This window comes from Wolffia australiana, chromosome 18, assembly GCF_029677425.1.
Source record: "Wolffia australiana isolate 7733 chromosome 18, ASM2967742v1".
In the NCBI taxonomy this organism is placed as follows: domain Eukaryota; kingdom Viridiplantae; phylum Streptophyta; class Magnoliopsida; order Alismatales; family Araceae; genus Wolffia; species Wolffia australiana.
This window is the reverse complement of record NC_135852.1, coordinates 11,305,107-11,317,556: the sequence shown is the minus strand read 5'-3', so window position 1 is coordinate 11,317,556 and position 12,450 is coordinate 11,305,107. Positions and strand designations below refer to the sequence as shown.

At 52.0% G+C, this 12,450-nt stretch overlaps 4 protein-coding genes across 6 annotated transcripts; 1 reads left to right on the top strand and 3 right to left on the bottom strand.

Moving 5' to 3' along the window:
- Positions 1 to 1,328: 1,328 nt before the first annotated feature.
- Positions 1,329 to 4,821, bottom strand: LOC144714873 (C2 domain-containing protein At1g53590-like). 3 transcript variants are annotated; one of them, XM_078589673.1, is made up of 13 exons: positions 4,687 to 4,821; positions 4,313 to 4,560; positions 4,147 to 4,221; positions 3,876 to 4,019; positions 3,692 to 3,787; positions 3,469 to 3,600; positions 3,252 to 3,404; positions 3,119 to 3,160; positions 2,997 to 3,048; positions 2,827 to 2,922; positions 2,531 to 2,711; positions 2,314 to 2,449; positions 1,329 to 2,245 (listed from the first exon to the last, which is right to left on the bottom strand). In XM_078589673.1, exons 2-13 carry the CDS (start codon positions 4,436 to 4,438, stop codon positions 1,406 to 1,408), a joined length of 2,073 nt encoding a protein of 690 aa, XP_078445799.1. In that variant the 5' UTR covers positions 4,439 to 4,560; positions 4,687 to 4,821; the 3' UTR covers positions 1,329 to 1,405. The 3 variants fall into 3 exon arrangements, with proteins under 3 accessions (XP_078445799.1, XP_078445798.1, XP_078445800.1); XM_078589672.1 differs by having other exon boundaries at positions 4,313 to 4,760; XM_078589674.1 differs by lacking the exon at positions 4,687 to 4,821 and having other exon boundaries at positions 3,876 to 4,009; positions 4,313 to 4,380.
- An 85-nt stretch (positions 4,822 to 4,906) lies between these two features.
- LOC144714876 (uncharacterized) lies at positions 4,907 to 6,690 on the bottom strand. The gene is made up of 3 exons (XM_078589677.1): positions 6,347 to 6,690; positions 5,668 to 5,741; positions 4,907 to 5,118 (listed from the first exon to the last, which is right to left on the bottom strand). The coding sequence occupies exons 1-3, from the start codon at positions 6,602 to 6,604 to the stop codon at positions 5,037 to 5,039; spliced, it is 414 nt and encodes a 137-aa protein (XP_078445803.1). The 5' UTR covers positions 6,605 to 6,690; the 3' UTR covers positions 4,907 to 5,036.
- Positions 6,691 to 6,961: 271 nt separating this feature from the next.
- Positions 6,962 to 8,701, top strand: LOC144714875 (aspartic proteinase nepenthesin-1-like). The gene has a single exon (XM_078589676.1). The coding sequence runs from the start codon at positions 7,048 to 7,050 to the stop codon at positions 8,515 to 8,517; it is 1,470 nt and encodes a 489-aa protein (XP_078445802.1). The 5' UTR covers positions 6,962 to 7,047; the 3' UTR covers positions 8,518 to 8,701.
- A 177-nt stretch (positions 8,702 to 8,878) lies between these two features.
- Positions 8,879 to 11,788, bottom strand: LOS4 (P-loop containing nucleoside triphosphate hydrolases superfamily protein). Its single transcript, XM_078589675.1, has 8 exons — positions 11,410 to 11,788; positions 10,911 to 11,204; positions 10,600 to 10,827; positions 10,449 to 10,514; positions 9,952 to 10,353; positions 9,414 to 9,525; positions 9,208 to 9,293; positions 8,879 to 9,119 (listed from the first exon to the last, which is right to left on the bottom strand). Exons 1-8 carry the CDS (start codon positions 11,680 to 11,682, stop codon positions 9,057 to 9,059), a joined length of 1,524 nt encoding a protein of 507 aa, XP_078445801.1. The 5' UTR covers positions 11,683 to 11,788; the 3' UTR covers positions 8,879 to 9,056.
- Between the last annotated feature and the right edge of the window lie 662 nt (positions 11,789 to 12,450).

Genomic DNA, 12,450 nt, shown 5'->3' with positions numbered 1-12,450 from the left:
CGCTTCGCTGCCTGGATTCTATCGACGATTTATTAGGATTAGCCAGCTTTTGTCGAGAGGTAGGGTTTTCTTGTGGTAACCATTAGGTCATTTTTCAATAGAGGTCATGGACGCCACTGGACACGTCATGTCCCTCACTTCATCGACGTCTAGTTGATCCTAATGAGTCATTGGGAGTCTGACCGTAAATGGGTCCACCTCAAAAAATCTCTAGTCGATCATCTCTCCTAGTCAGCAATTTTCAATAATCTTCTCATTTGTTTTTCTCAATACATGTATCAATTGTTCATCTCATTCATATTCCTCCTATCCTGTGTAGTAACACAAGCCGTCCGGTTCCTGCGCTCATAGTGTGGAGGTGCTAGGCATTATGATGGTATTGTAAGGCTTAATGTCACGATTAAATGAAACAATGTCTTCGAGGAATGAATATGATATTGATGAATTGGTGATGGATAGATGGACGATGATAATGATGAAGAGATATCATGATCATCGTAATCGATGCCCTGTATCCCTACTTAACAGGTAACCATCGGCAGTATCCCTATATCACAAGCCCAATTACTTTTTCGACACACAAGACAAACCCAATCACTACATCAGAAGGGTGAATTAATTCCACAAACAGAAGAGCAACCGAGACATGTACATGCATCTTCAGTGAGATGGGGGTGGATCAAAAGATGCCCAAAAAAAGGCATCGAATTGAAAAAACATGAGATACATAGGTAGAGAGAGAGTGGGTACTTAAAAATTAAAAAACACAAACTGAATTCAAAAAAGAAAAACATCTCACAGCAACCAATATTCTAACACGAACTGAAATAAAAAAAAACATACCAAAACCTTAGAAATCCAAAAAAAATCTGATTCCTATTTCTGCCTCCACTATGCTCCTCATCCGAATCCAGCTCCGGAGCAGCGAGTCTGGCGAGAGCAGAGACTGGAGAGTAGAGAGACAGAGAGAGACGGGAATAGGGTAGCGACGGCCGACGAGAGACTGAGAGCCTAAGGAGAGAGGGAAGAATTCAGTGTGGGTTTTAAAAACTTTTTTAAAAAATTGCACAATCTGAACCGCACACGGGTCTGTGTGAATTCAATTTTGTTCTGTTCGTATAACGCACAATCCACACACATTCGCATAGAACGAACCGAACGACCATGTGTAGTCGTGGCTAGACTTTATGAAAGATTCTAGTCCATGCGCTGGAATAGCCTCTACAAAAGTATGATCCCAAAACTATCAATTAATGCAAATTAGGATTTTATCCAACTCCCTATTTTAACAATAAATAATTCATGAATAAACACGACACATGAACACATGAACGCAAGGCAAGCACGCCTCAAAATGTACTCTATTTGCGGCCTCCAAAAAAGAAAGACAAGTACAGGGAGAATGTCACAGACTGGGGCGATCGCTTTGGTGGAATGTCACAGACGGTGGGATGCCGTCGAAGCTCCCGCCGGCGGGTAGAGAAGCGGCCCCAACCGCGCTTGGACCCTCCGACGGAGGGCAAGGCTGCTCCGTGCCCTGATCATTCGCGCGCGGAGGTCTAGGAGAGACTGGCCCAACCGCGGCGGCGACGACGCCGGCAGTGGGCGGCGGAGAGAGGTGTCCAGCGGCGGGGACGACGCCGGGAGCGGGCGGCGGAGAGAGGGGCAAGTCGAGGTCGGCAGATGTGGCCTCGTCGGAGGGGGCGCCGTCCTTGGGACGAGGCGCCTTCTTGGAGGAGGCCCTCTTGCTCAACACCTTCCTCAGATTGCTCTGCGCCGAGCTGCCGACCTGTTTGAGGGCGCCGATCGCCGAGTCCCGGCGGCCCTTGGACTTGGTCTCGTTGCCGGCGGCGCCCCCCTCCGACTCCCCCACGGACGGCGCGCCCGGGGATTCCCGCGGGCTCTTGACGAGAAGATCTCCCATCTTCTTCAGCCCCCTCTGGATCTTCTCCAGCTTGCGATGGGCCTTGTGCTCGCGGGGGGACTCGTCTTCGTCGCCGCTGCTCGCCTCGCCCGACTGCAGAGAGCTGCTCCCCGCCGGGCTGTCGCGGCTGGGAGAGACCAACGCGACGGCCTCTCCTTGGAGCTCCGCGCTGTGCCGGCTCTTCCTGCCGCGCCTCGGCTCCCATCTGTGGGAATCGCAGCCGAGCCCCGGCCGGTGGACAAAAATTCCCTCCTCCTGCTGCCCTTGGATGTCCAGGCGCTCGAACACGTCTCCGCCTTCGCCCTCCGCAGGAGGATCTTCCTGCCCAACTCTCTCTGCGTCAGGGCAAGAGGAACGTCACAGCGATGTCTTCCTTGCGGCTTACTCACCTTGGCTTGGGCCGCGTCGCCGTCCTCGACGATCGTCACGGCGAGATGCAGCCGGCCCATCTTCACCTCCCGCAGAGTCAGCCACAGATCGTGCCTCCGCCCGCCCCGGAGCTCCGCCGTGTTCACCGAGCAGGACCTGGTCGGCGGGACAAGGAAAGAGAGGTCAAAAAAAGAGAATTCCATGCCGCAGGGGAGAAAGAAGAAGAAGGGAGAGAACCCCATGGAGTCGTCGAAGATGTAGTCCTTGTCGAAGACGTCGAGGCGGAGCAGGGCGGCGTCCCAGGAGGTGATGGGGATCTTGAAGACCTCCAACCATCTCGGCGCCAACGTCTTGCGCTGGACGTTCGTCTGGAACCGGCACGGCCCGAGATGGCCTTTCACGTAGGGGTCGGCCAGGCCTAATCATCATAATCATCCAGGAAGAACATCCCCGTTATATCATCATCCGTTCATTCCATCTCGGATGCTTGATAATCAATCATGCGGGTGGAAAGAGTTTTGGCAAAGACCAACCGTTGGGATCCGACGGCTTCATGTCGGCTCCTTCGAGGATCTCCACTCTGGCGTAGGCTAAGGCGCGCCTCTCGTCCACCGTGAACCAGTCCGCTTCTGAACAATCACGGGGTGAAATCGGCGGTGACCCAGATACCAGAGAAGGAAAGCAAGGGCGAAACCCGGCGTACCTTGGGGTTGTGATTCGACGAGCTTCTCCACGTCCACGACCAGCATGTTGGGCTGCGGGAACAAGAAGATCGTCAGCTAATCCTGAAGGAAGAGGAAGGGAGGGAGACGGCGAGCTTGAGACCTCGACCAGCGTCTCTGAAAAAGCCGCGGCCATGAGCTTATCCTGAAGAGGTTCAGACGAGCAATTGAGCGGGAAGAGATGTCAGTCGTGGATGGAGCAGAGAAAGAGAGAAGGGAGAGGCGGATTGGCTTACCACCCAGCCGGAGATGCCGGGGATCTCGGTGACATCGACGCCATGGCTGAAGATGGGCTTCACAGTCGCCTGGAAGAAGGGAGGATCGACGAAGCAAAGACGCAGGCGACCGATGAAGGGCCACTGGCGAAGAAACTTGACGCCCACTAACACCTGCGATCGACGATGAGATTGATACAAAGAAAGACAGAATGCCGATGATGGAGGGATTGCTCACCCTTCCCTCGACATGGATGCCCGTAACATGCAACTTGGTCCAGACGCCAAAACCCAGCCGTTTGCGCAGCTTCACGGCGAGTATTGCCCTCACGTCATCTGCAGCGAGGAAATTCATGCCCAGTTCCAGCACCTGCGAGGGTTGGGAAGGTCTCGTGACATGATGAGAGAGGAGAGAATCCCATCTTCCAAAGTTCGCAAGAGAAGAGGACAAGAATGGAGACCAGGTGATCGTCGTCCGTTGAGGGATGGACGATTCTGATGTCCGTGAACATTGGCGGGCTCCTGCCTAGGTAAAGATCGTGCATGACTGCCTTCTTCTGCAAATTGAAAGCGAAAAAGCGAGCTACTGCTGAAACTGTGCACAAGTGAAAAAGAAGGAACGACGGGCTGGGTGAGAATTCTAACCGCGGTCCAGGGTTTGTACTTGTCGAGAAACCAAGGTATGATGGGCAAGAGGAACCGCTGAGAGGATAGTTGCTCCATGCATATCGGCCAGACCTTCTCGACCGCATGATTCAGCCATCGCAGCGACTCTGCGTCTGAAAGAAGCTGGAAAAGTGTAAGACACAACACGAAATGAAGCTGAATTAACGGCGAACAATAAAAGGGTCGAGATCAGAAGAGAACGGGGATCAAGAAGATGCGGGAGAAGAAGAACGCAGGAAAAGAGAGATACCCTCCTCCGGCTGGCGCGATTCCTTTCTTCAAACTGCAGCCTCCTCCTCAGCCTTTTGATGTAGTGCTCGTGGACCTGGATCGAGAATCCCAGACAACAAAAAATCAGCCAAGAAAAGAGGATTATCAAGATTGGTAGCCGATTGGGGGGAAATCCTCGCGAATACCAAGTAGAGGTAAGCGAGGCAGAGGAGATAGACGAAGGGGTGGCAGCGGCCGAAGTAGGAGAGGGCCCAGGTGAGCCCCAGCACGGCGCCGGCATGGTGGAGGATCGACGCCTCGAAGAATCCCATACGCGACGGCCCGCCGCCGTCGGAGGAGCGGAAGAAGAACCTAAGACGCTGACAAAAAATTACAAGGCAAGAGAGAGTTCTCTACCCCTGTTCGCGCGTCGCCCGTCCTTAGCTTTCTTGCCCTGAAATTGAGAAAGCGACGCGGACATCGGAGACGGCGGAGTTGCCCGAACACCGAAAAGGGTATCCACGCAACACAACAAGAAGCCGAATCGAGAAAAAACTGGAGAAATCAGCGAGATTTTTACCTCTTCCGGATGAAAGAAGAAGAGCAAGGACAGGCGAGGAGACGAGAAAATGGTGGGGAGGCAGAGGGCACTTTCTTCCCAAGACGAAGGGAGTCGGCGCGAAACGGCGGCTACGAAGAGAGACGACGTGGGGGGAAAGGTTGAAGACAGGTGTACCCCCAGTTTGGAGAGGTTGACCCGCGGTTAAGTTTTCTGGGCCCGCGGGTCATGAAAAATTGGGTCAAAATGTCAAATTGGCCATGCCAAGCTCATAGCTAATTCTCTAAATGTCAAGAGTCATGAACAGACGGACACATAGAGAGAGGGAGAGAGAGAGAGAGATAGAGAGAGATATTAGAGAGAGGTGGCAGTCAAGTAGTTGGGCCTTCGCCAGGAGAACGCCTGTCTCCGCTGCAGCAGTAGAAATGAGGAAGCTTGACGCGCCCACAGCTCCTGTACTCCACCCAAATAAGAGAGCGTCAAAACCCATCTTGGCAAAAGTTCAATTCGGCATCAATATGCAAGAAAACATGGGCCCGGAACAAAATTATGTTGTATGCGACGATTTCAGCAGACGCCCAACAATCTTCCGCTCTCAATTTTATATTTACATCCCACAATGTTCAGTGGCTCGTGTAAGTTTGATGTCTCATCTTCAGCAAAACGCTTTCGCTTTGCACTGTATTTCCTCTCCGTGTGATTAGTTTGAGCAATGTGGGACAACACGGCCCTATTTTTGCCATGTATTAGACACATCAAAAGGATGTAAATGATTTACTCTCTCTCTCTCACGAATATAAATAAAACTCTTCCGTCTTGGGAATGCACACGGAAAGAGCTATCAGAGACGAGGGAAGACCAAATAATCTCGATCTAATCTGTGGAAAAAAAGGAAATAAGTAGAGGATCACGAATAAGATGCCACTGAACATGATGCTCCTAACTACCAATGAAATTGATGAAGAGCGCGCGATCATTTGCGACAAAAAGAAAAGAACTTACTTGCAACGTACGATCACCGGGACAGGTTTTAAGGCTTTGGGACCATTTCTGAGGCCTCTTTTATACGGTGATACCTGCGTTTCGAGAGAACAAAACATGTCTAGCAAAATAAAAGGTAAGAAGCACAAACTGCCAGCGATTGAATTCATAGTGCAACAAGCTGCGTTAAGCCGCCGCAGAGTCGAATTCCTCGAAAAAAACTTCCCAAGATGAATTAGAACAAAGTTTCTCAATTATCCTGGTGTACTCGGAAAAAAAACGGGGAAAGCATGGACGGAGCCTAACATTACACGCATGAATCAGCGTCAAACATGGGAAAATCCCCTGATACTGTATAATTGTATAATAATTATGGGCTTACAGAATCAATTCATCCGTCATTCTCGAATCCATGGGCTAGCGAATTTGAGAATAAGCTTCCTCACCAAGTTGCTCCCAGGAGAATAAAAACGAGAATGCAATGTATGGGAGAGTCGGAGGGAACAACACTTTTTTTTTTGAGTCCAAGATCAAACACTTTTTTTTTCATAATAGAATACAACTAAATCTACGAGCGCACAGAATGGGTTGCAAGAGCCGAGGTATTTCAAGGGAATAATTTACAAAAAAGAAGAGATAGGCGTCAAGGTAACAGAGGCGGAGATTTGAAATGAATGGAACGAGGTAATTCAGGGCATACCTTCTTCTTGGGTACCGCCATGAGCTCCATGGATCCCTCGACCAAATATGGTCCAGAGGGAACAACGAGGCCCGGACTTTGCTCGCAAGAGGGAGAGGTGATCGGCAGAGAAGAGAGCGCCGGCGCAGGGAACGAAGGCGAGATCGCGCAGCTAGAGAAAGGGCATCGTCTTCCACCAAACGCCTCAAACAGGCAAATGCTCCATCTATCCGCGCTCCGGCCACTGGCCCGGAGAACTGCTCTGGCCGACGCCGCCATGGCGATCTCGAGAGTGATCTCGAGAGTACAGAAGCGAGCGCTAGGTCAAACGAAGAAGAGGGAGAGAAACCCCCATATTTTCCTTCACGAAGAACAAAACTCAATAATATTTCACAAAATTCAAAACTTTTCGCTTTTGTCCCTCGGTAAAGACTTGAATTGTTTTTAACCCCTCCCCGGTGTGAAACTGGGGACGCAAAGCGAGACTAGACACGAGATCTCAAAACGGGTTTCTGAAGGGTGGGTAAAAGTCAACATTTCTGACCCATTCAACTACGTGCTTCTAAACAGCCATAATTCGAGTTTATTTAATCGTTAGGAAGCGCGTCCCTCTCTCGGGTTAGCCAGTATTTCTTGCTTGGCGGTCTATACTCAAAGACGGCAATATATTTTCTTCTTCTTCTTCTTCTTCTTCTTCGTGCACTCAATCTAATTCTCCGACCATGGCCGGTCCGCGGTCCTTCGTCGTCGTCATCGTCGTCGGGCTCCTCCTCCGGCTTCTGGCGGCCTCGGCCTGGTCCCTCGACCGCCTCGGCGGCGCGGGCTGCGACCGCGCCGGCGTCGCGCCGACCCCGCCTCTGAGATTCCATCTGAGGCGGCCGTCGGAGGAGGCGGCCGAGTCGGCGGCCCGCGACCGGCTCCGGCTCCAGACGGTCCACCGAAGCCTCGGCCAGACGAGGGGGACGAGGAAGAAGCGCGGGCTCGGGCTCGGGCTCGTCCCCCGACGAGCCATGGCTCAGGAGAAGGAAGAGAAGGAGGAGTCGGGGCTGGCGATGGCGAGGCTGGAGTCGGGGGTCTCCCTGGGTTCCGGCGAGTACATGGCGGACGTGTTCGTGGGGACGCCGGCCAGGCACTTCTCCGTCATCCTGGACACCGGCAGCGACCTCAACTGGCTCCAGTGCGCGCCCTGCGACGACTGCTTCGAGCAGCACGGCCCGCTGTACGACCCCGCGCTCTCCTCTTCTTACCAGCCCGTTCGCTGCGACGACCCCCTCTGCGCCCTCGTCTCCTCCTCGGCCCCTCGCAGCGGGAACGGGAGCTGCGCCTACGCCTACTCGTACGGCGACCGCTCCAACACCAGCGGCGACCTCGCGCTGGAGACCTTCACGGTCAACCTCACGGCCGGCGGGGCGGAGACGCGGCCGCGCCAGCGGCGCGTGGAGGGCGTGGTGTTCGGGTGCGGGCGCCGAAACCGGGGGCTCTTCCGCGGGGCGGGGGGGCTGCTGGGGCTGGGCAGGGGGCCGCTCTCCTTCTTCTCGCAGCTCCGCCCCGTCTACGGCGGCGTCTTCTCCTACTGCTTCGTCCCCCGGGACAGCGACCTCTCCGTGAGCAGCAGGCTCGTCTTCGGCGAGGACAGGCGGCTACTGGCTCGCCCGGGCTTCAACTTCACCGCCTTCGCGGCCAACAAGAGCGACACCTTCTACTACGTGGACGTCCGGGGGGTCAAGGTCGGGGGGCGCCTCCTCGACGTCGCGCCGGAGGTCTGGGCGCTGCGCGCGGACGGCGGCGGCGGCGGGACCATCCTCGACTCGGGGAGCACGCTGAGCTACTTGCCCGAGCAGGCCTACCGAGCCATCCAGAGGGCGGTCCTGGAGCAGGTGCGGTACCCCGTGGTGGAGGGCTTGCCGGTGCTGAGCCCCTGCTTCGACGTGGCCGGAGCGGCCCGGGTGGAGCTGCCGGATCTGGTCATCGTCTTCGCCGACGGCGCGGAGTGGCGCGTCCCCCACGACAACTACTTCGTCACGTTGGGCGGAGAGGGAGAAGCGGAGGTGGTCTGCCTGGCCATGCTCCCCACCCCGACCTCCTCCTCCTTCGCCATCCTCGGCAACTACCTGCAGCAGAACTTCCTCGTCGTCTACGACGTCGACCGCTCCAGGCTCGGCATCGCCCCCGCCGACTGCGCCCACCTCTAGCGCCCTCCACCACCATACCCATCATCATCCTCATCATCATCATCAGGATGGATCGGCCCCTCAATTTTTTATTCCGCGTCAAAAGGCGGAACCAAATGTCTAGAAGCAACGCACACTGCAGAAACAGAGTGCTTGCTGTACATTATTTTTTTTTGAGCAAAAAAATTTACTAAGATTACTATTGCTTGCTGTGTGTAATACTAATTATAATATTATTTCTCCTTGCGGTTCCGTCTGCTTGGGAACTAGGGACGCTGGGCTGGAGAAGAAGGTCAACAACGTGCGTAAAAGATCAATGCGGTCGGGCGCAGAAGTCAGAGTTGACGAAGTTCCCTCTCGGAGACGCATGCAAGAGCAACGGTGACACGGGCAAATGCATATATCATGTATGCAGATTAAGGAATCCGCCAGCTCGTAGGCCGAAAAAGCTCACGTCAATAAACAAAAAAAAAACAACAGGCAAACCCATAATAAAGCACGCCTCTTCGTCCATGGTGTTCTCCATCGTCGTCATCAAGATTATGATCATCATCGAGCGTTCACAGCAAGCCGGCCCCATGGAGGGCGGCCTTGAAGTCCTCCTCGCTCTCCCAGTTTGGCACCTACGGTTGAAAAGAGGCCCATCGCCTATTGTCATCAATCCGAGATCCAATAACTAACGAACGATGCGGGTTGTTTTTCCTTTTTTACCTCGGGGACGACGTGCGCAAAGTGCCGCTCGATCTTCTCCATGATCATCTTGTCTCGGTCAGTGCAAATCAGGTTGAAGACGGCCCCTGCCGCCAAACAACAACAATTTTTTTCACGATTCAATCAACTCAACAACAATTTGAATAGTATATAACAGTGTTTCCGGCCGCATTCAGACATGCGCTAGAAATCAAAACTCGTCTCACCCTTGCGACCGAAGCGGCCCGTCCGGCCGATTCTGTGCAGGTACACCTCGTAATCCGGCTCGCTGGGGGTGTCGTGCTTCACCGGGAGATCATAGTTGACCACCAAGTTGACCTGATCAAGATGTCAATCAGATGATGCCAAGCAAAGGAAGGAGAGATAGAGAGAACAAGTGTTCGTTCGTGGATCATATTCTCCATCTCTATCCACATCTCTATCTCTGTCTTTATCTCTATCTTTACCTCTATCTCTATCTCTTTCCATGTCTCTGTCTCTGTCTCCGTCTCAATCTCTGTCTGCAGTCCTATCTCTATCTCTATCTCTATTCCAATATCTATATCTATCTTTATTTCTATCTCTGTCTCTGTCTCTATGTATAATTGTATATATCTAAGACCTTGGTGCTTCTTCCAATCGCAAGTGAAAGGGGGTGTGGAAGTTTCTTCCTGTTTCTCCGGTCCATCCACTAGAATTCGTCTACTTTCTACTGCTCGATTCTGAAGAAAAGATTAAAAAAGAGTAGGAGGGAAGTGGGCCGACCTGGGCCTGGTCGAAGCCTCGGGCGAGGAGATCGGTGGTGATGAGGACCTTGGTGAGGCCGTCCTTGAACTCCCTGATGATCTTGTCCCTGTCGGACTGCTCGATGGCGCCCTGGATGGAGGTGCACTCGTAGCCCTCGCCGAGCAAGGTCCTGTGCAGCGTTCCGGCGCTGTTCCTCGTTCGAACGAAGATGATGGTCTGACCCACTCTCTCCCCAAACTCGAAGATCTTGTCCTTGATCACGCTCATCTTCGCCAGCTCGTCCGGGCACCGCACCTGGTACTGCTTCACCATCTCCAGCGTCAGCTCTTCCTTCTTCACGTACAGCTGGTTCGCGTCCCTCACCGCCCTCGACACGAACGCCTTCACCGTCTCGTTGAAGGTCGCCGAGAACAACAGCACCTAAAGAGCAAAAAAAAAAAAGGATTTTTTGTCCCCCCAGTTCATACAGGCTACAGAAAAAACTATGGAATTAATCGAATTCTTCATTCCCAAACCTGACAGCTGGGACTGCTCCTCTGAATCTCCTTCATTATTCTCTCAGAGTCATCCCGAAATCCATCCTGCGACGTTAAAATCAACCGGGTCCTTGAGAGGTGAGGAAGAAACTACACGTCCGTATTCAAGCGACGATCAGAGGCTCCGCACCTCGGCCAGCATGTGGTCTGCTTCATCAAACACCAAGATCTTCATCTCTCGCGTGCTCAACTTCTTGGCTGACATCCACTTCTTGATCGTGCCCGGAGTGCCGATCACCACTTGTTCGGTGACTGGCGCGCGCTTTGCGATCGGGACGTAGTGCGCAGAATCCGTGGGAATGGCGCAGACGGAAGTGATTCCCGTGAACTTCCCCATCTTCAAGAGCACAGCCTCATTCTGTAATTATATTTGATTTAAAGAGTATTAGACCTGGCCAGACAAAGACTGCGGGAGAGAATTGCAGGAGAAGAGAAACTAGCCTGCTGAGCTAGTTCTCGTGTTGGGCAGATGCACAGCGCCTGAGGTAGCTTCTTCTGAGGATCGACTCGGCTCAACATTCCTAGAACGAAACAGGTGGTTTTCCCGCTGCCATTGTGGGCTTGGGCGACAAGATTCTTGTGAGGCGGGGTAAGGATCATCGGCAGGCTAACGGCCTGGATCTTGCTGGGACGCTTGAACCCCATCTCGACGTACAACCCTTGAATCAATTCGTCGGATAATCTCAAATCCTCGAATGTCAGGGCCGACGTGTAGACTGTGTCTCCTGACGTTACCTGAATTGCATCCGAGGGCAATGCCCAAATGAGATAATTCAAAGTAAATCCCAGAACTTTTTGAATCTGAGGACGAAATCTTGGTTTTTCAGCGATCATGACAACATTAAGGGCATCGTATTGTAGTCTACTAAGACCCGGAAGCCACCAAAGCCCTAGAAAAGGCGAGCATCGCTGAAGATCAAGGAAAATGAGAAATACTTACAGCCTTGATAGCGGAGTCCTCGGGCTCGTCGAGACCTTCGCCGTGTCTGGTCTTCGCCTCATCACCAGCCTTGTCCTCGGCAATCTTAAGGGCTTCCAATCTCTTCACTTCGTCCAACTTCTGCTCAGATGCAGACGCCTCTGCTTTCTCCTCTTCCTCGGCCTCGTCGGCCCAACTGCGCCCGGGCGCGATCGCTCCGACGGCAGGCCCCGTTGCCTCGGCGGCATCCTTGCCTTCCATCTTCCCAGATCCTCCGGTGACCGATTCCGCCATTGAGAAATCGACGAACAACTACAGGTGGCTTTCTTCCGCCGCCTCGCCAATATAATGGTTGGTGTGACGACAACCGCGCTGGACACTACTGGAAGTCTCTCTATTCTCTAGTATCCCTTCCCTTCGCTTGTATGAATATGATCAACAAAACATTTCAATGACCTAGAAATTTAGGGAAAATGCAAATGATATATCACCTCCGGCTTTTACATGAATAATTTCCCACCTTTAATTGTCTGAAGTAATGTTTCGTTATTCTAACCATATTAATATAAACGTTGCCATGACCTAGAATGCAACTAATATCTCCCTTTGTGATGCACTCTAATCCAACTAGTATATGTAATATTTAACCTCCAAATAAAGTTCAGTTATTCCATACATCTTATATCCAGGACAGGCTTCCTTTGATATTAGGTTGTGCCCTTATTCACTTTATTGATATAAATATATCATAGGGTAAATATAGGGGTACTGGTCCAAAGATGGCCTACAGTCTAAGACGCCTTAACACTTTGCATTCCTAAATTATTATGATTATATGGTTCTTGGACATGATCTAAAAATATGAAATGATTTACATGGGAAAATAAAATGAATATGAAGAAAGTTTTAAAACAAACTTGAATGATGATATAATCACAATGCTTGAAATTGAATATACAGCCATTCGATTCCTCAAACAACTCATCATGAATCATACAAATTTCTCACATCTAAATGTTTTGATCTCACCAAGAGGTAATAACATTTAAAAAGAATGGGGGA